The sequence below is a fragment of the Elgaria multicarinata genome, chromosome 9 (genome assembly GCF_023053635.1).
Source record: "Elgaria multicarinata webbii isolate HBS135686 ecotype San Diego chromosome 9, rElgMul1.1.pri, whole genome shotgun sequence".
NCBI lineage: Eukaryota > Metazoa > Chordata > Lepidosauria > Squamata > Anguidae > Elgaria > Elgaria multicarinata.
Genome location: NC_086179.1, coordinates 90,443,588 through 90,465,779, shown reverse-complemented (window position 1 = coordinate 90,465,779; position 22,192 = coordinate 90,443,588). Strand labels below are relative to the sequence as shown.

Here is a 22,192-nt window from a genome sequence, read left to right as displayed (position 1 = left end):
TGCGGCTTTTCCCGGCTCCACATGAGAAAAGCTGCAGAGCTGGGAGCCGCGCCCATCGGGGGCAGGGTGGGGGGAGCGGGGAAACCCAATTTTTTTTTAAAAAAAAAACATTTACCTTGGCACACGAGCGTTCATGCGCTTCGTTCCTTTAAAAAAAATGGCGGATGCAATGGGTTTCTCCTTGAGCTTGTTGCTCCTGATGTGTAGACTAGGGTGACATCCCGCAATACTTGCATCACGGGGTCTCCCCTCGTCTGGCACGGGTTTACTGGTAGGTCTAGCAAAGGCCTATGTCATGGTTCACACATGTTAGGCCATAATGTTTAGCTCAAAGGGCTTAACCACCGTGGTTTAGCGTACTGTATGAACAGGGTGAAATTTATTTACAGAAACATTTATATCACAACTTTTTGTCTTTAAGAAAGACTTATAAGGCAGCTAACAAATGAACAAATTGGACCTCCAAACCCAAAATCAGCCCTTGAAAAGTTGCTGAAATGCTTCTTCACTTTGCTGTCCATGAATGGTATGGCGAAAAGTTTTAAGGCCATTTCACTCAACCCATGTTTTCTATGATATTCAGGTTCTGTGTTGTTGTTTTTACTAAAATACCGAATGAAAAAAAAGAGGGAATATGAAAAATGGCTTTACGTTCTGATAAAAAGTGGTAGATTTTGTTTATTAAACTGTAAGTTAGTTTACATGTCTTGCAATATCTCAAAAAGGCACCTGAATGGATGTTGTTATAAACTGAAAAGCTGTTTATATATAACAACAACTACCACTACAATAATAATAATAATAATAATAATAATAATAATAATAATAATATAATTCTTACTCTCTTCTCCCTTTGGATCGATTTAATCCATGAATCAGTGAAAAACATGAACAGTCATTTGCACATTCTTTAACCAATACACAATCCTATTTGGAATATGATGAGGTTTGAGAATGAGGGCAAAATTCAGTAAATGCAGACATTTTATCTCACAGGACATAAAACATCTGCAGTTCATCTTCTTGTGGAACCAAGTAGTATTTTAATATATTTTGTTTCCTCTTGCTACCCTCTAAGGCAGCCTTCCCTGACATGGTGCCCTCCCCTCCATATGTGTTGAGGAATCTGTCCTAGGTAGCCGTTGCTATGTGGCTTTTGTGGATGGAGGGTGACTCAGGATAGAAAGTAAGATGGGAAAGAGTGGAGGTATGTAATTCCTGAGAAGGAATTTGGCACCTTTGCCTGTTCGTGCAGGCTGTGGGAACTTCTTTGTTGTTGCTACAGGCAGAGGCAACAGCAGTTTTCACCTGCTATACTGGAGACTAGGATGGTGCACAGACCCCGACTTGCCTCAGAGGCTGTTTTGGAGGCTCCAAAATGCCCCCAATTTGACTAGGGCTGCCCCAGTCTTTGCCTGCCTCATCTTGGCACCGAAGCCAAAGCGAGATTCCTCCCCCCCCCCCCAAGGTAGTTCAGCCTTGGCAGGGTTCCTGGGTGCTGACTACGCAGCTGTGTGGCAGACAACCCAGAAAAACCGGGGACAAGGCTGCCCAGGACTCCATGGGAATCCAGACTCCCTACCTGACTCCCTTCGCCCCCCCCCCCCAAAAAAAAACCTGGGGCAGCCACTGCCAGTTCTTACCTTCATGTACTCTTACCTTTCCTGGAAGCTGAGCTGCAATTTAAAAGTAATATTGTGGGGGATCTCTTTTTTTAATAGCTGTATAGCCGCAAACTAAGGGAGATGGCTCTTTATCGCTGCCATAGTTTACAACCATATAGCTATTTTAAAAAGGGGTTGGCTCTGAGGGAAGAGGATGCACATGAAAGTCCCACCCGGAGGTGGTGGGACGTGACCGGGGAGGGAGAGAGAAGTGAATCCGGTGAGTTCAATGAACTCACCTGGACTCACAGCTGGCCTTGTGCTGGCTTTCCCAGGCGGGAGGGGCCCAGCACTGCCCCAAATTGGCCTGAGGCACTCCAAGGCTTCGGTACTGATCTGCTTTGTCCTCAGGCTCCTCAGTCTGACCCAGTACCACCTTGGATTCAAGCCAAGGTGGGCCAAATTGGCCCACCTCAGCTCGGATTCAGGGATTCAGGTCGAGGTGGTGCACAGCCTTACTGGAGATCTCCAGTTACTTTTGGAAAGAGCATGGAATCTACCATAGTGTAGTAGGTCCTGGTTCTATTTCAGGAATGGTTCTAACCCAAACACCATCTGCAATGGCATCTGGCTGCATTCTTGAAAAACAGAAGCCATTTATTTGCACTGGGATCATTCATAATAACAGCAGCAGCCATCAGTATTCCTGTGCCACTGCCCCTCCTCATTCCTCACTATGGATTAGGGGGCTGGTTCACTATGCACCACTATACTATCTTGAAGGCTGTAACTGTGGTGCAAATTCAGGCTTCCCCCACTATACCCCCCACAAGTTTTCAACTTCCATCGGCTCCAGTCAACATGACCAATGGCCAAGAATCCTGGGAGTTGTAGTCCAAAACATTTGGAGGACATCAGGTTGGGTAAGATTGCTCCATGGCAATCTTCAGTTGTAATTTGGGAAAGGGAGGCCCACTGGGAACAATGCTGCTTTGTTTTGAACAGCAAGCTCATCCCTTTTGATTTTTTTTTCCAAATGTGCCCACCCCTTTCAATTAAGCCAATATTTTGTGGGGTGTACTTTTACCCCACCTTCTGAAACCACTGAAAAAGTAGTGCTGTTTCTAATAGGGCAGTCCAAAATAATTGTTGAGAGAAGCTCTGGGCTCATCTACACCAAGCAGGACATTCTACTCTGAAAGCGGTATATAAACGGCAGGAGCCACACTACTGCTTTAAAGTGATATTGAAGTGCACTGCAGGATCTACACTACTGTTTTATAGTGGTAATGAAGTGTGCTGACAACTGTTGGGGCCCAGGACACATCTACACCAAGCAGGATATAATACTATGAAAGTGGTACGAAAGCAGTATACGGTATTTGTCATGGGTCCCAACAGTCAACAGTGCACTTCAGTACTGCTATAAAGCAGTAGTGTGGTTCCTGCCTTTTATATACCACTTTCATACCACTTTCATAGTGGAATATCCTGTTTGGTGTAGATGAGCCCTAAGTTACCTCTTTGAAGTGGCAGTGACTCTTCTTTTGCATAGGAGGGGTAAAAAAAAAAAAAAACCACAGGAGAAACCCTCAGCCAAAGTACGCCCATCCACCTCCTGAAAGTTTTTCATCAAAAAAAGTTCTTTATTGTATCTTAGCAAATTGCCATTATACACAAACACGAAATAAAACACAGGATAAAACACTATACAATTTAAAATCCCACCAACAAAGCATTAAGAGTTGAATAGTTTTCCATACAGCTTTTTGACTTTGTGGCACATATTTGCAAAGCATTGACAAGGAATTTGGCAGTCCTAAAGGATACATACTTCTCACCATCAGACAATAGGAAACAAGCCTTAACCAGGGATGGCCTTCCCTTGAATGATCTTAACAACGGATGTTGTTAATTCACCTGTGCCCCAAAGTTGTCCATATTTCCCTCACCCTTTTTTCACGTGGGACAAATACTCCTAAAAAAGAGGCAGGGTATTCAGACCAGCTGGAGTAATTCCTGTTAAAAATTGACAGCCTGAAGAGGGGGGGAAATCGTTTCTGCCAATTTACCATAGCTTCACTGATGCGTTCCTTGGACGTGTTGTTTCTAATTCAAAGTGCATGATTATTTGCAGGCCTGCCGATGTGAGCCATCCAGTACTTTGACTTTACAAAACCAGAATCCCCAATGCACAGCACGTTGAATAATCCAAAAGAGATTAACACATGAGAATAATCCAAAATCAAAATGGCTACAGATGCTGAGAATCCGTTCTTTGTTAGTCGTATGGCTTCCTAATAGTCTGGAATGATTGATAGATGTTTCACCAATGGTATTTAATGACAGGTAATGTTCTCCAGATAACTGAAAATCTCTCTCCTGCTTCTTGATACCCTTGAACTATTGCATAGGTGTAAAGAAACAGTTTGAAGCCAATTTACAGTTTAAATGTCTTGCGGCAGAAAGGAGCAGAAATGCTAGCCAAAGCGTTGCATTCTTGGAGGGCTGAAGCAGTGACTTCTGGGAATCTCATGCAGGCCTAGTGGTTGGACTACCTGCTTATAGCAGTGCCGATATGCTTCCACCATGGCCTACTTCTATATTTGTAAATAAAACCAATTTTACAAAAGATACTGTAAGACTCCAGTTCTATCTCATTCAAGGAAAATAAATCCCGTAGTGCTGCCTCTGGAACATTATACTGTCCAAGGAGGTGGGGAGACCCTAACAATTCAGACTCTTTTCTCTACGGAGTTCTTTCCTTATCCACATCTCAGGATATCTTTTGTGTTGTGTTTTACAAATGCTTATCATTTCCTTGTACTGAAGCCCTCAGGCAAAACGATAAGCTATTCAATGGGTAGGAAGCGAGACAATAGCTATGAATTGAAAGAATCTGTTCAAATGGAATTAAATTCCCCCTAGAAACAGGCAATGAATATTCCACGTATCATCTCATATTGTACAGACTAGCTATTAATGGCTGAAAAACAAATTACTTTCTAAATGTCGTTTCATCCCCTTGTGATCCAGTATCTGAAAGCTATCAGTGGGCATAATCAGACTGAAACAATACCTTACATGAAACTATCCCTGTGCTTCTGTCGTTATCCTCTGCAGGACCTCCAAATTTAACTTCCTTTAGAGATAGATTTCCTATAGAGAGACATTTATAGTGGCACACCTTGAGTGTTTACAGCAGGTGCGTGTTTTTCCTGAAACTGTATACACTGGACATCCGGTAAAGATGTTTCTTTAAAGATGTCTAAATTTTGAAATGTTAATACAGGGGGAAATACTTTTTTAAAAAAAACACACACACACATAATACATAAAATATGTGAATTCCCCCCTTCCCACCTGCTCTGTGAATGGGTGATGTAAGATTTGCTATTTTCCAAAGAATGCTAAAAGATGCAGACAGAGATACCAGTAGAGAGGTTCTTGAATCTACAAGACGGAGTGACGCCATCAGACATGTTAAATCAGATCAGAATGTCAAATATGCTAGTTCTATATTGCTATCCGCACATTATTTGGTGCAGAAGGACCTTGTTGTCACCACATCATGGTCAGCTCTGTGGGAGTGGTCATGGTCCAAACCAATCCCTAGCCCCCAAACAAAACCGTTTCTCTATCCCCACTTAATAGTTGAAGGATGTCACCAAAGCCATCATTCTTTCAGGATAGAACAGTGTCAGCCAGGTGACCAAACTTACAGCAGAGTCAAAAGAATCCATGAAGAACTCTATACACTGAAAGTGACATCTAAAATAATAAAAGAAGATTTGTGTCTGTCTGTCCGCCCATGCTCACTTAGCGTGCATAGAAAGAGGACACGAGGGATGTTAACCTCAGGGTTGTTCATTATTAAAATGCATAATGAGGCCCAGTATTGGGCAAAAGGTGGGATAATAATAATAATAATAATAATAATAATAATAATAATAATAATAATAATAAATTACTTTTAATTAATTTTAATATGTCCATGTGGTTGATGCCTGCAGTATGTTTCCCATAGTTAGCAGACTTTCCTAACTAGTACATAGCCTTGCAGTCCATATTGTTTGAGGCCAGATGAGATGAGTAGGCCGAGGGATGGAGTTATATGCCTGCCCCTCCTCCCTGTACTGGGGCAGCCTCCCTCAGGGGAAAGAATGGACAGACCTCTCCCTCGGACAGTTATAGGGGTGCACCATGGCAGGGGATGTGCCTAGGGGTGACAGTAGGTGAGGCATCACTCAGACAGGCTGGGCACAGCTGTGTAAGTTTGCTTGAAGGCTTCACTGTGTCAAACTAAGGGCTATTTCAATCCGCACAAAGCTGGGTCTATTCATTAGTCAAATAATAAAACAAACGAGAGGAATATGTGTGTGCACATGCCTGTGTGTGTGTGTTACACACAAACTCTTTCAATTACTTTGGTTCTCTATTACGTTCAAGTTCAAGGTAAAAGCTAGGAACTTAATCTACAAGGGACCTGACCTGCACAAAGCCCCATTAAAATGGACATTTTTGGAATGGGCTTTCTCAAATGATGCTCCCAGGGGATCGTGCCCTGTACATTCCATTTCTAAACATTTGGTAATCCAGACTACTTATCCCCCACAAAAATAAGGAGCAGAAGAAAGAAAGTTGTTACAAAGAATTTCTTGCCATTACTATAGAATGCATAAGTAGTTACTGTACCTCTCTGTAATTCTCACTGACTCGGTCTAAGCTAAGAGAATATACCAGGTTCTTTCCTCCCACAAAGAGTCGATCTTGATACTCATCCAGAAGCATTACATGAAGACCAAGGTATCCAGACGGGCTATGAAAGACGGATGTTCTGTTCAAATCCCAGAGCTCTGAAATACAACCAGAGTTTGTGTTATAAATATGGAAGAGCCGTATGTTCATGACGCCATGCTCATATTCTCCTGGGAAATTAGGTAAATGGTTCTGGGATATTAAGATCTTCTCAAGCTTTTAATTTGGTGGAACACCTGGGGATCATTTTCAAACCTCTTCAGCATTCAGATATTTTCAGTTTAATATTTCTGCTCAATATATCATAGACACACACATAGGGAAACCAGCTTCTATTTCAAAAGAGAGAAAGTTGCCTTTAGAAAAAGAACAGTAAACGAGAAACAAATAAGTGAATCAAACGTTCTTTCTCACTTCTCTACATGCCAGAACTATACAGTTAGATTGTCTAAGTATATATGGGTTCAGCGCCTTTAGGAGTAGAAGCATATTCTTCTAAAATCTGGCATTCTCAGATTTCTGAGGGCTAAAACAGACATCATTTTCAGTCTGTATCTAGCAGAGATGTCTTTTACATTTTTCATCTAGTAGGCACAGAAGCCTTTCCAAATTGAGCCGGTAGAGAGGGGGCGGGGTAACGGGGCTTTAATTTCCCCCCACTATGGTCCTAATCCTTCCCCCAGGCTTTTTAATACTTGCATTTTTAAAATTGTGTTTGTGTATTTTTAGGTCTTTGCCCTTCTACTGGCTTTTACCTTGGTTTTTTTATTTTAGTTTTATTCTGTTTAAAATAAAACATTTTTGTGGTTTTAAGTTTTTTTGTGTGTGTTTTTTTTTTTTTTGAACCACTCAGAGAGCTTTGGCTACTGGGCAGAATAGAGATAGAATGAATAAATAAATAAATAAATAAATGAACATATGTCTTGTGCCTCAGCTTGGGATAGAGCAGGAAGGAGGAACAGCTGAGCCTGGGAGTGTGTGATGAGCAGGCAGGAAACAGCTGCAGGCCAACACAGTTGACAGCAATTCCTAATCACCAACATCCCAATATAAGACATGGCAGAGGCCCTGAGTAGTGCTGGAAGCAATGGTGGTACTTCTGTGCCTTTCCTCCTTGCATACCAGTGCCTGAACATAACCTGATCTTGGACTGGACCCTGACCACTCTTTGGTAAATTCCTGGACCAGGTTTCTGATGGATGCTTTTGACCTTGGACTGTTTATTGATGTTTCCAGCCTGCTTATCTTGCTAATGCTGGTGATTTATGACAGTGTGAGTGTGGACACATGTGACAGTGTGTGTCCTGCCATGTTAATGTGTACAGCACAAATATTGGGAAGGAGAGGATTTACACATGTAGGCTGTTTGCACGCAGGCTCCTTCCCTCCAGATATCTGCACTATATACATCAAAGCCATGGGGTGTTTGTTGAGGCTTGACAATCCTGCTATCATGTAATCAAGCTCATTTGATGGTATATCAACTTTCACAATATTCAGCATGATGAATCCCTGGTAAACCTTAATCTTCATTTTTCAAAACACTCTTCTGAATATTCAAAAAGCAAGAAATACATGAAAGGTAGCATGGTAAATATTTTGCAGTGAGAGTAAAACCGATTTTAATTTGAAGCACTTGTTTGTGTGTGGGGAGGGAAGGGTCTAACAGTTTGATTTTATGTGTATTTGGAAAGCTTTAATTTTAGTCATTATGGAAGATTTATAAGATTGTCCAAAGGAAGTTGGTCTCCAAGGGCCTTGCTAGACCTACCTCAGAATCCATGTGGGAGGAGCAGCCAGCCCACGCTAGAAGTAGTGCGGGCTGTCGCTCCTTTGCACACGTCAGATGCGACAGGGAAAGGAAAGCCCCGTCGCGTCCTCCATTTTTTTTAAAAAAAAGTTAAAGGGGCCATGTGCGCAGGAGTGCACCAACAAAAAGGTAAGTTGTTTTTTTTAAAAAATAAAGGGTTCCCCGCTCCCCCTGCCCCTGATTCCCCCCACAATGTCTGATGCCCCCTCGTTCACCCCCCGCTTGCCCTCTTGGTCGCCCATCCGTCCGCTCGCTCTCCTGTCCACTTGCCACCCCCGCTCGCCATGTCTGATGCCCCCTCCATCACCGCCCTGGCCGCGGTCTCCCACCCCTGGCTCTGCTCTCCCCCCCCATCTCTCCTGCCAGGTCTGCTCTCTCCCCCGCTCCCATCTCTCCCCAACCCCCCGATTCCCTCACCCCTGGCCCGATGGGCACAGTGCTCCTATGGAGTGCTGTGCCCAGTGCACGGCTTCTCCGCTCTACGCGTGAGTAAGCAAGCAGCCGGGAAAAGCTGTGGAACCAGCTAGAGTTTCCTCAGCCCGGGGCTGCGGAAAATCCTGGCCACAAGTGGATCCTGTTCTCCCGGGTCAAGGGAGGGTTTAGCCTGGCCTGACCCCAGGATCCCCTGTGCATCATCTGAATGCACAGCAGGGAGCCCGGGCCTCACACCAGGCTAAACCCTCGTCTAGGAAGTCCCCAAGTTGATCCAGTTCAACTACTTAACTCATGTGATACAAAACCTCTCAAATTACTATATTTACCAGCAGAATGCACCCAAATGAAGGATGGGTAAGCATTTTGTTTCAGTTCAGTTTTGAAAAGAATTTACCAAAATTCACAAAGTTTGCCATATTTGGGATAAAAAGAACTTAAGGATAAATATTTTTTTCTTAAAAATAAATGAATAAATCAAATGTGGAGAAAATAAAAACTGATGGATTTGCACATCCAGGCACAGGGCTTTGAGTGCTTTGCTCTTAAAAGTCTGGGTTTCAATCCCTTTGTGTTCAAACTTGTTTGTGATGCCAAATTAGGGTTGCCACCTCATTTTTTTTTCTGACAGCCTTCTCATCTTTAACAGCTCTATGACAGGCAGGTACATCATAGTCCTTTCCATGCAAAGTTTAAACGTTCTTACTGAATTTGGAAGGTTTAGATGGGTGAGAATTTTGTTCCATTTGAAATCTGATAAGAATTTACCAAAATTCTTAACTGCATATCTGGCGAGGAAGAACTTGATTTTTGGGGGGATGAATATGGAAGAAGCAAAACTGACAGTTTCTCTTATCACTACCCTAACCCATTGTGAACATAGCAGATAATGAATAAATATTCAGACACAAATGGCATTACATTCAGAGTCATGAAGAAATTTCTTACAGATAGACAATTGAAAGGTTTTGCACAGTGCATCTTGAGAGCCAAACAGACCTATTTCACACCTTCTCTAGTCTCTTCTGAAATCTTCTTCAATCTCACTCAATTATGTGGAGCATTCTGTCGGAGAAGATGCTTTCCAGATGTGGGACACTGATGACTGGCATTTTGAGCCCATCAAATCTGCTAGGAACCCCTTTCAAGATTTCCTTATGAAATAACTATCCAGGTTACCATATGTTCCAAACAATAATATACTAAACTGTATAAAGTAATAATCTACAACGTTCATGTAACGTGAGCAGACTACCTGAATTGCATCTCATGTCTTCAGCTATCAATGTAGCAAAAGACTTTCAGATGGGTTTCCAAACAGATTTCTTAAACCTGGGAAGATTTGTCAGGAAGTTGGCAGGCTACCCAGGAATTTAATTTGTCTTGATTTCTTGGTACCTGGTAGAGAAGTGAATTTAAAAATATCCTCACTCTCCTTCTTTATGAGAAAAGTAGACAGGTGTAAAGAGGGGGGGGGAGGCAGAAAGTGTTTGGGATGTTGGCGGATTATGAGGTAACGACTCAAATCCATTAAAAGATAATAATGATGAAATCCCACTGAATCAGTTTTAAAAATGTGTAAAGGTCTATGTGGAAAGGTTTATATTATACTTTATATCATGTTTTTATACTATTTGTTTAATACTTTGAATGTTTTTAATTTTTGTGAACTTCCCAGGGAGCGTCGGCTATTGGGCGGTATAAAAATGCAATAAATAAATAAATAAATCCCCTTCGTTAACTCGCATTGTAGCCACTGAACCTTTTGAAGCTTGCCTGAACATATCACATAATTTTAAAGACAGATGAAAAAAAAAGTTTTTCTATAAGATACAATATGTACTTTTAGAAAATACTTATGCAATTTTAGGCACAGAGAAGTATACAAAAAGATCAGCATTCCCAGTAATTCCGTCAATAAAGGTATGTTTAGAGAAATTTAGCCTGAAGAGGCAATAATATTTCCTTGGTGAATCTCAAGTGCACAGAGTACAGAGGAACCTGCTAAGTCTCTGTTTCTTGAGTTAAAGCGCACCAGTTAAAATGCAACCCTTTTATACAGCCATGTGTCTGCAGCTCTCGCATTTGATTTCTGGGGGAAAAACCTGTTTATTCCATATGAACACCCAGCTGGGCAGGATGAGGGATGGATTACTTCTTGCAGTGAAGTGGCAAACTAACTTCAGTTGCTCACATGAATGAGCGGTTTAACCCTCCAGCGTGTCCAGGGCAAACACTACCATGAGGCAGAGTGAAGCAGCTGCCTCAGGCAGCAAATGCTGGGCAGGGGGCAGGACAGTGGCAGCAACTCCCCCAATTATTTGTCCTGAGCTGCCCTGGACCTTCTTGGAGGCCACACAGCCTGCTCTGCATCCCCTAAACTTTCCTGCTGAACCCAGCTGTTATGGAGAACACTGTGCCATCACCAGTGTTGATGGTCCAGCCCAGTCAGTTTCTGTACATAGAATGGGATTGCGGGGGAGGGGGTGATTTTGTCTTTCACCTCAGAAAATGTCTTGGACCAGGACCTGACTGCTCCTGACTGTTCGGGGTGGTCTTGATTTGAATGGGGAAGGGAGATTTTATCGTACACACACGCACGCCACAATCTCATTAAAAAAAGCCTTTCTCCCTAATTAGTGAGAGAGAAAAAGATCCAATTGGCACCAATGGGAACCATTTTCCTATGGGTCATTGCAGCATTGCACCACATCGTGGGAGGGGAGCGGAAGGTAAATCCTCCCCTCTTTGTGTGTTGTGATCCTCATAAAAATCAGCCCCGGCTTACTGTTAAATAAACAAAAAGGAACCTACAGTCATGAGAAGGGACCCATTTAGCATAACATGTAGTTAGGACCTGAATCTCGATGCTCCTATTTCATGTTGCTGGAAACCATGGAAGAAGACATGGAGACTCAGTCACATGATGATCACACTAGAGACCTTCAAGAGGCAGCTGGACAACCATCTGTCAGGGATGCTTTAGGGTGGATTCCTGCATTGAGCAGGGGGTTGGACTCGATGGCCTTATAGGCCCCTTCCAACTCTGCTATTCGATGATTCTATGAGATCAGCCTTTCCCAATCTGGTTCCCTCTGGATATGTTGGATACTACAACTCCTAACATGCTCAATGGCCAAATTGCCTGGGGATGATGAAAGTTGTAGTCGAACACATTTGGAAGGCACCAGATTGAGGGAGCTACTGTTGATATCACACCACAATGAATGACAGAGGCTCAATTCAAAGGTAGCTTTTGCAGCTTCAGAACCACTAGGGATAGTATGGTCCAATCTCAGGCTGCTCTGGCCGTGTTGGTAAAGCAATACAATGATGGACCATGGCTGCAGTGATGGGATCATTTCCCACATCACGGAAGCATAAGAAGTAGCGCCAGTAGGGCCCTTCCTGAATTGGTGGGCCATGTCAAGCTTACCTGGCAGCAGCACGTGAAGCACTGCAGGGTGGCTGGGGGACCACCATTTAAATTTCCCACAATGCTTCAGGTAGATGCTATGTTGGGGGCATTCTGAGAAAGCAAAACTGCTGGGATCACTGGGCTGCTCAGGCCAGAAAGCGTGGGGGGCAGGACAGGTGTCACTGGGGAGCCCTTCCAAGGTGCTTTGGACCCAGCAGCTCCTCAGCTACTAGCCCTGATGGCTATGTGCTACCTCCAGGATCAGAGGCAGTAAGCCTATGTTCACCTGTTTGTTTGTTTGTTTATTTATTTATTGCATTTATATTTTTCCTCCAAGGAACCCAGGGTGGCATACATAATCCTCCTCCTCTCCATTTTATCCTCACAACAACAACCCTGTGAGGTGGGTTCGGCTGAGAGCCTGTGACTGGCCCAAAGTCACCCAGTGGGTTTCCATGGCTGAGTGGGGACTAGAACCCAGATCTCCCGACTCCTAGTCCAACACTTTAGCCACTACGCCACACTGGCTCACCAGTTGATGAGGAACAAGGGCGGGAGGGTATTGTTGCACTCACTTCCTGCTTGTGGGTTTCCAGTTGACAGCTGGTTGGCCACTGTGTGAACAGAGTGCTGGACTAGATGGACCCTTGGTATAATCCAGCACGGTGCTTATTATGTTCTTAAGATGCCAGGAGCTGATGCTGGCCCTGATAGGAAGCTGCCTTGGACCAAATCACACCGTCAATCCTATTAACTCAATACTAATTACATTGACTGGCAATGGCTGTCCAGTGTTTCAAGCAGTGGTATTTCCTAATCCTACTTGGAGTTGCCAAAGATTGCACCAGTGACATTTCGATAAAAAAAACACCCCACAAATGCTACTGGCACAGGCATGCGCAGCACATTTCATTAGGGTATGAACACAGGTTAAAATATATTTTTAAGGTGAACATTTACTGTATTGAATACTCAGTCATAAAGGACATTACATTCATTCATTCATTCATTCATTCATTAAACACTGTAGACAGCGATGCCCTACTCTGTGTTCAGCTTGCCTGACCGCAGGAGAGCCATTGCTGCTGGTGGTGGGAATGAAGAGATGCTCCCCGAGCCCCAGCATTGGTGGGGCTTTGTATGACACTGGCTGGAGGAGGGGCGATATTAGCCTTCCTCCTTTTTGCTCCTGCTGCTGGAGCAGAGCAGCTGGAGGGCAGCTGGAGAACCATTCCCACTACAACTGGATCCCCCTCTGGATCCCTACTCAATGGTCACCTCAATTCGGACACACCCCTATGGCTACTGGCTTTTCCACCACTGAGAGGCCCTGCCTAAGATACTGCCAGCACTGGCATGGGAAGCAACCCCATCATCATTCCTGCCCATGGGTAGGGTGACCATGTGGAAAGGAGGACAGGGCTCCTGTATCTTTAACAGTTGCATAGAAAAGGGAATTTCAGCAGGTGCTATTTGTATGCATGCAGCACCAGGTGAAACTCCCTCTTCATCACAACAGTTAAAGCTGCAGGAGCTATACTGGAGTGAAGGAAAGGAAAGGAACCTCTCGTGCAAGCACTTGAGTCATTGCTGACTCCTAGAGGGATGCCTGCTTTCGCTGACGTTTTCTTGGCAGACTTTGTAGCGCGGTGGTTTGCCATTGCCTTCCCCAGTCACGGTTACCTTTCCCCCAGCTAGCTGGGTACTCATTTTACCAACCTTGGAAGGATGGAAGGCTGAGTCGCCCTGAGCCAACTGCCTGAGAACCAGCTTCCACTGGGATCGAACTCAGGCCGTGGGGAGAGTTCCGGCTGCAGTAACTGCCACTTACCACTGTGCGCCACACGAGGCTCCATACTGGAGTGACCAGGTACAAAAAAGCGCAGGGCTCCTGCAGCTTTAACTGTTGTGATGAAGAGGGATTTTTTCCCAGGTACTGCATGCATCCAAATGACAACTGCTGAAATTCCCTTTTCTATACAACTGTTAAAGATACATTGACCCTTGCTCGCTTTAATGTGTTGCCATCAGCATTACTGGAAGGACGATTTAGTAAAATCCCAGGTAATGAACGGATCTGACCCTGTGGCTCTGGAACAATAGAATCTGTCGAACATGTCATTTTGCATTGTAACATGTATGAGGAATGCAGAAAGAAGTTAATCTTTCCACTATTAACAGCCTTTGTAAACCCACAACCTTGGTATTAATTTGTTTAAGGGACGTGTCCTCCCATATTACTTAAACGGTCTCAAAGGCTGTAGCTAGACCTAAGGTTTATCCCTGGATTGTCCTGGGGTCAAACCTGTTCATCTAAGTGCCACACAGGGCATCCAGTGCTCAGGCAGGGATGAACCCGGGATGCTCCTGGGATAAACCTTAGGTCTAGCTACGGCCTAAGTTTCTTATGACCTCAATGCAAATTGGAAAAATAAAGTTGCAATCCTCCTGAGAGAAGGAACTTCACAAAGCTGTATTTTGTTTTTATGTCACTATTTATCTATCCTTTGTATGTTTTATATTGGTTTTGCTGGCCTGCGACCGTAATAAATAATAATTGAGTGGCACCTGATGAAATTCCCTTTTCTACGCAACTATTAAAGATACAGGAGCTCTGTCCTCCTTTTCATATGGTCACTCCATCCATGGGTCATTCCCAGAGTGGTCTCAGCCTTGGCTATGACACATTTTAAATGGACTGCAGCAAAATAGTCAAATGAGTGCTGCCTCATGGTTCATTTGTTTGTTATTAATGACACAATATTAATAATATTAGTAATGTAAGTAGCCGGGCAAACAGCAGCAGAGAGAGAGAGACACACACACACACACACAGAGGGGGCTGTTGTGGGTGCTGCCAACAAAGTTAAAAATTTGCTCAAGCTAACTTGTCCAAGACAGTGAATTATTGTTCAGAGGTGTGCCTTATTTTAAAGTATTCCATCCCATAAATCAGAGGTACAGAAGTGAACGGTAATTCATAAAGACAAGACAACATCTGAAATTAAATAGGGTGCTTATTGTACTTGTGGTAGGTTAAGTGCTTCATGAAGTACAGATATTTATCCACACACTAGCTTGTGATGTACTGGAGCCATCCTGAAGACAAGCAAGATAGAGTGGTTTATATTTCCCCTTCTAATTTGGATCTGGTTGCCATTACTGCACAGAATCCAAAAGGCTATAAAAACATGAGACGCATCTACACTGTAAAATTGGTTACAGCCTGTCTAGATCTTTAAGGGGTTCTGTATGACTGAAATTATTCTCCTAATTTTTCCTCTGTCATCTCCTATAAGTACTGGGTTTATGCTGTGAACACATATCAAATTCAGCTGGTGTCATTGAAACTGATCTGTTTTTAGATCTTAACAATGGAAATATAAAACATAACAAACCTGCCAAGATCTATGGCAGGGATTCTTACTATAATCCTACTGAAACCAGAGTTCATGATCACAAAGAATTATGGCATTTGCTTCCCCTCCCAGATTTCCACCGGGAGAGTGGAGTTTCCATGGAAAGGGGCTGTAGGTGGGAAACTCCATATAATCATTAAGCAACTTATATAGCTTCAGGTTTTACAATTTAGCCTGTGGAATATGCTCCTCTCCAAACAAATAAACAAGTGCCCATTCAAATCAACTAATTCAATAATAAACTGGTAATTATAATCTAATAAAACCCATAATCTAATATTCGAACAAACAAGTTCTCGCATATCCCTTTTCAATCTTCTTTCAGTTTTGGAAGAGAGCTCCCAATAAAATGTTAACCAAAGCTGCAAACTTGAAAAGGCCATTAAGAAAGAAGAAGAAAGGACGTAAAGCATCCCCTGCCACGGCGGCCTTTTTTGCATTTCAGAAAATTGGATATGATCACGTAGACAACTCATCATCTCCACAGACTTGACTGGTTAAATACTTTCAGGCTGGATTGTAGAGAATTCTATTGTCCTGCCAAATCAAAATTCCTAGATATGAACATATGGGTAGACAGTCTCATTTTCAGCAGCGTACTTGATGTCAGCTGCGTAGCTGGATTGGACTTGTGCGACTGAGGAGGTGTCACACAAATAAATTAAAGAAGCGAAAGACGATTTGGGGGACTGTCTGAAAGAAAGCACATGAAGCTGCATTAGAACTGAGTCAGACACTTGGTCCATATAGCCCAGTGCTGTCCGTTCTGACTGGCAGTGGCTTTCCAGGGTATCAGCCTGAGTTCCGTCCCAAACCTGTTATCTAACAGCCCAACTACATTTACACCAATTGTGGAGCATGGAGCTGAAGCTTTATTCTCATGTCAACACACGTGGCTCCGATTCAGAATGGGATAACAGTGCTCTAAGAGGGGAGGGATGAATTTAATCCCACCCATTTTTAACCTCCCCCTCCCAGGGTGCCATGGTCCCAACCTGAAAAAAGGCCAAGCACAAGACTAAAAAGACAAGCCTCCATTACGTAATTAATGCAACATGAGTTTGGCCCCACAATCTTTTTAACTGGAGGTGCAAACTGAACTTGAGACCTTCGTCCTCTTTGTTCTGCCACTGAGCTATATGGCCTTTCCGCTAAGGGACCACTGAGTGATGGGGAGACATGCAGGAGTATCTACAAAATAGGCCTGAAACACTTACTCCTAACCCTTTATGTAATTTCCAAATCTACAAGAATGAGGAAGAGTTCTGTTCTAAATACACCATTTGGGCATTATGTCCAATTCAATTAGAGTGGCATCCTTGATGGCTGCTCCATCAAGTTAACTGCCTTCACATCAAGCATTGTCAGCGCTATCATGGATTCAGATATAAACAGGCCCGGTGCTACCATAGAGGCCACTCAGGCGGCCGCCTAGAGCTCCAAGCTAAAAGGGGCGCCAGGCGCAGCGCAGCACTCACGCGCGTTGGCTGTGAGCCAGCCCGGCTCGAGGATTCAGCTGGGCCTGGGTGGGCGAGATGGCGCCCCGCACCCACCCAGCCAAAGCGAAGCCAGGGACGCTGGGTTGGGGGTGGGGGATCCACGTTCGGACTTCCGGAACGCGCCCGTAAGAGAGAGAGAATGTATGGGTGAATGGGGAGCATGGGGTCTTTGAGTGAATGCATGTGTTCATGCGTGTGTTTGTTTGGAGTGAGTGATGCTGAGTGTGTGTGTGCGCATGCGTGTGTGAGTTGGGGGGGGGATGATTTGGAGGTGATATTCCTATTAAATAAACCATAGACATTCCTTTCCAATTTGTTTGCTATAATTGGCATGACGTATTTCTTGCACTCTAAAACAAATTTAGCAGTTTCAAATTTTGTGCTTCTTATTTTTTCCAGGAAACATCTCTTCTTAAAAATCAAAGTTGGTATGTGTGTGTGTGTGTGTGAAAGTAGCTCACCTTGCCTAGGGTGCAAAATAGTCTGGCACCGGCCCTAGATATAAATACCTATTACTTGATGACCCACATCTGACTGCGGGAACTGACTCCAATGAAAAGCACTGTGTTTTCTTTGAAGTGATGTTAGATATATGGATGTTCTCCCTGACATATATCTATGATGGGCCATTCACTGTAGCATCAAATCAGCACTTGATGTTACAGTTATCTAGTAACGATCATAGATGTGTCAACTAGCCCATTGTTTCCAGTTCCAAGACCTGGTCGAATGTTACAGCCTGGGATTCAGTGATGGTTTTGTCTTCACTCTAAAAAAACAAGAAAAGGCCAGCTTAGCCTAGCGGTTCCTTCACATGTGACAAAAAGCAAACGGCCTAATGTTGTTAGTTGTTTTTTTCTTCATCCTAATAATTTAAGCCTTTGAGATTGGGAATAATCTGTGTCGATATGGGAGGTTTCTTTATTATTTTGAAATGCTTGAGCAAACTAAGGGCCTTGCTAGACCTACCTGATAATCCGGTGGGGAGTAGGGGCGACAGCGCGCTACAGCTAGTGTGTGCCGTCGCCCTTTTCCACACGTAACACGCGACAGGGTAAGGGAAAGCCCCGTCGCGTCCGGCATTTTTTTTTAACTTAAAGGGCCATGTGTGCAGGAGTGCACCAACGGAAGAGGTAAGGCTGTTTTTTTTTTTAAAAATAAAGGGTTCCCTGCTCCCCCTGCCCCTGATTTCCCCCCCCCCCACAATGTCTGATGCCCCCCTGCCCTCTCGCTCACTCGTCCTCCCCCTGCTCGCCATGCCCGCTCCTTGCCCACTCGTCATGTCCCCACTCGCCATGCCCGCCCCTGCCCACTTGTTGTGTCCGATGCCCCCTCTGCGCCCCCCGTCCGTGATTCCCCCCCTGGCCTGATGGGCACAGTGCTCCTATGGAATGCTGTTGCCAGTGCGTGGCTTCTCCCGGCTACTCGCGAGTAAGCGAGCGGCTGGGAAAAGCCACGGACCCTGCTCAGCTCGGGGCTGGGGAAAAGACGGGCCATAAGTGCATCCGCTTATCCCAGGTCAAGGGAGGACTTAGCCTGGCCTGACCCCGGGATCCCCTGTGCGTCATCTGGATGCACAGCAGGGAAACCGGGCCTCACACCGGGCTAACTCCCCGTCTAGCAACGGCCTAAATCGTGTGCAGGAAGAACCTGATGGCTGCATGACTTCATTTTGCAAATGTTCATGGTCAACTCTGACAACCTCTCAAAATTTCAAGGAGATTTGAGCCAGTAGAGCCAATGGAATAACAAGCTTCATATGGCGGGATTTCAGCACAAATATAAATGTGACTTAAAACAGATTTTAGTACTACAATTGTTCCAATGTGATAGGTTTGAGTAGCCCATTGCAACTTGAAAACTGGACCTCAATGTTGCATGCAAGGTAAGCCAATTCCACAGTGGTGGTTTTTTTAAAGTATGCAGTTGCAGGCACCCTTTTTCAATTGCAAAATCACTTCTCTTAAGTATTTTGTGCAGTTTGGAAAATGAAGTGCTTTCTTAACCTCAATGGCTAATGGCTACCAGCTACTGAAATGCACTACCTGCTTTGGTGGAAGGAGGTGGATAAAGTATATAGTTTGACAGTTTTGAATGTAGTCAGTGAAGGACACGTAGAGTTCGGTTGGATGATAAGGAGAAGCCTTGCTCGGTTTTAATTGCATACTATTTGTAGAGATCAGAGCAGAACAGCAGTTATTTTGATACACAGCTATAGGCCTTTGATTCTAGAGTATTTCTCTCCCATTAAATAAAGCATGTTTGTGTATATTTTATTTTCAAAGGTATGCATTTTAAGTGCTTTTTGCAAATGTATGTTCTTTGGAATGCATTTTTTTTGGGGGGGGGGCGTGATATTGACCACAATCTTGTAAATATGTGGATTTCTGCTTGTGTGAATTGCATTTGAGTTCATGCTTGGTTCTGTGAGGTGGAACCTGGGTAACCTCATAGAGGGCTCATCTACACCAAGCAGGATATTCCATTATGAAAGTGGTATATAAAAGGCAGGAGCCACACTACTGCTTTATAGTGGTATTGAAGTGCACTGCAGGATCGACACTACTGCTTTACAGTGATATTGAAGTGCACTGCAGGATCGACACTACTGCTTTAGAGTGGTACTGAAGTCCACTGGCAACTGTTGGGGCCCAGGACACATCTACACCAAGCAGGATATAACACTATGAAAGCAAAGCGGTATGTGGTATGTGTCAATGGGCCCCAACAGTTGTCAGTGAATTCAATACCGCTATAAAGCAGCAGTGTAGCTCCTTCCTTTTATATACTGCTTTTGTACCACTTTCATAATGGAATATCCTGCTTGGTATAGTTGAGCCCATAGATTTACAAACCCAACAAATCTCTTTTGCATTCCTATGCAATGTTCTTGTCTCCCAAAGAAACTGTCCCTAACAAAGGCCTTTCTTACACTCAGGGGAATGTGGAACTATACATTGCTCGTTCTATTTGTTACTGGTGTGCTTAAGAATATTTATTTATTTATAAAGCACCATCAATTTTCATGGCGCTTTACAGAATAAAACAAAACAAGACAATCTGCCCTATGGCTTACAATCTAAAATCACCATAACAGACAGGGGAGGGAGGGGAAAAACCAATAGGGGTAGGGGACATTAAAGCTAAATATAGACTAGTATGACCACTCTATGGTTAAAAAGCTTTCGAGAAAAGAAATGTTTTCAAGCGAGATTTAAAAACAGAAATTGGCGTCGTGGTCCGCAAATGCACTGGAGGAGAATTCCGGGCCTCGGGGGCAGCGAGCGAGAACGGGCGAAGACGAGCGAGAGATGTGGAAACCCTTGGCCAGGTAAGAGACATGGTGTTATTGGAGCGGAGGGCACGAGCAGGGCGATGGAGTGAAATAAGGCACGAAAGGTAGGGAGGAGCCAGATCATGACAGGCTTTAAAAGTAAGAAGAAGCTCGTATTGGATTCTACAAGAGATAGGAAGGATTTTAGAAGCGGGGTGACACGAGCCAAGAAAATAATCCTATCATATTTTATGATAGCTATCAAATTAAATATAACTTTAATAACTTAAAACACAGAATGTACATCTCATTATGATTTAGAAAGTACACGTGGTTCGAATAAAGCAGTGCACTCTTCTGATCAACCACAGACAGGCAGGTCCTTGGGGATGCAGGTTTATTAAGGTGCACCAGTCAGCACACGCCTATTACCGGTTGAGACAGAGCGGAATTCTTCCTACGGTGTTTTGACAGAAAAAGAATCTGCTTCTTCCATTTAAAATGAAGAGGCCGAGTAAGATGGAGGGGGAGGGAAGGTGAGAGTACAGAATGACGGCTAAATTGAATTTCCTTTGAGAAAAAAAAATGGATAGGAGCAATTTATCTCAGAAGAGTTGCGTTGGGCTTTCAATTCAGGCTAGGGTGGCATGTGACTGGCAGTTCATGGAAAGCTACCGTGAACCTGCCCCCCCCCCAAAAAAATCTTAAGAAATAACAACACAAAGCAGCACTATACTGAAGGGGGAGTAGTGGTGGGGTGGGGAGGAGAAGGGGGCGAGACAGAAGTTCGGAAGGAAAAAGAAGACCAACTTTCGTGTGACTTTCGTTGTTAAGGTGGCATCAGACAATCCATGGATTTCGCAGTGGGGTTTTCTCTTCCATGACCACACTTCTCATGGCGGTGTGAACACTCATGGAATATGCAGTTCAATTGGGGGAGGGGGGTATGGCACATCGGCGCAACCTTTGCAGAACTGACAATGAAAAATTGGAGTCCAAAGTCAGCACACAGAAACAGTTAATAAATTATGTCGTAAAGGCGAGAGTTCTTGCCTCCACCAGGTCCTATTCTTCCTCTGTAAGGGAGATTTGTTTTTGACTCACAGAGTTGACAGAAACAGTGAAGGACAGGATCTTCAGCTGGCGTAACGACTGGCCAAGTGCCACTCATTCCAATATGCAGGGATTTACTGATTTGTGTGGGATACGGCCAAGTGTTTCCTATCTCAAGCAGCCTGCAAAATGTGCCAGTTGATAGGAATTACTATAGTGTTATGTAATGTCCCAATCGGGCCTCCTTTGCACGTTCAGGCCTTCTGCAAGTATCAGCAGGAATTTTAGATGTGCGAAATCCAGTCAAATCAGTTAGCTTCCTCCACTTGCATTTCCACCGGCCAGATAAAGGAGTTTACATTGTACGATCCATTTGTTGCTTAATCTTTATGCGGCACTGGATTAAGCACAAATTCCTTAACAGCCCTTCATTCTTTGTTGCATGTTTCCATAGGAATCTGGGCTCCAAATTTGCCTGTTGGGTCCACAGAGGAGAGCGGACAGCCTTAGGTGGATGGAAGAAAGCTGGGTTTCAAGAAAGCACACCCACATGGATAGGTAGGAACGATGGAGTAGACAGAGTTCTCCTGTGGCTGCCCCAGTGCCATGCCATCTGAAGACTCGTTGTGTATTACTCGATATCCCAGTCTCATTTGTTCTCATAACAGCCTACCTCCGAAGACATCAGACTGAGGGTTAACTGACTGGGCCAAGACTTCCTAGTGAGCACTGTAGTTAATCAGTGTTCTATATTGGCTATCAAGCATTTTCTCAATGTCCCAAAGAGGTTTATCATCATTAACCCATTTCTAAAGGTGAAAACAAAGGCTTGGATGACTTGGGATTGCACAAACAACACAAAATCACACCAATTTTTCCTCTTCAAATGTTTTCTTTTTAATTCTTTTACTTTCCATTCTGTTTT

The 22,192-nt window shown here is 43.9% G+C and overlaps 2 protein-coding genes across 2 annotated transcripts in view; one reads left to right on the top strand and one right to left on the bottom strand.

The window, feature by feature from the left end:
• The window catches only part of LOC134403819 (uncharacterized), a 537,248-nt gene that overhangs the window by 189,767 nt on the left and 325,289 nt on the right, over positions 1-22,192 (top strand). The gene's annotated exons all lie outside the window — the stretch shown is intronic.
• SEMA3E (semaphorin 3E) overlaps positions 1-22,192 on the bottom strand; it is a 248,335-nt gene that overhangs the window by 103,812 nt on the left and 122,331 nt on the right. Inside the window, exon 2 of the mRNA XM_063134310.1 lies at positions 6,300-6,460. Coding sequence (XP_062990380.1) covers positions 6,300-6,460 — 161 coding nt within the window. The remainder of the gene's footprint in view (positions 1-6,299; positions 6,461-22,192) is intronic.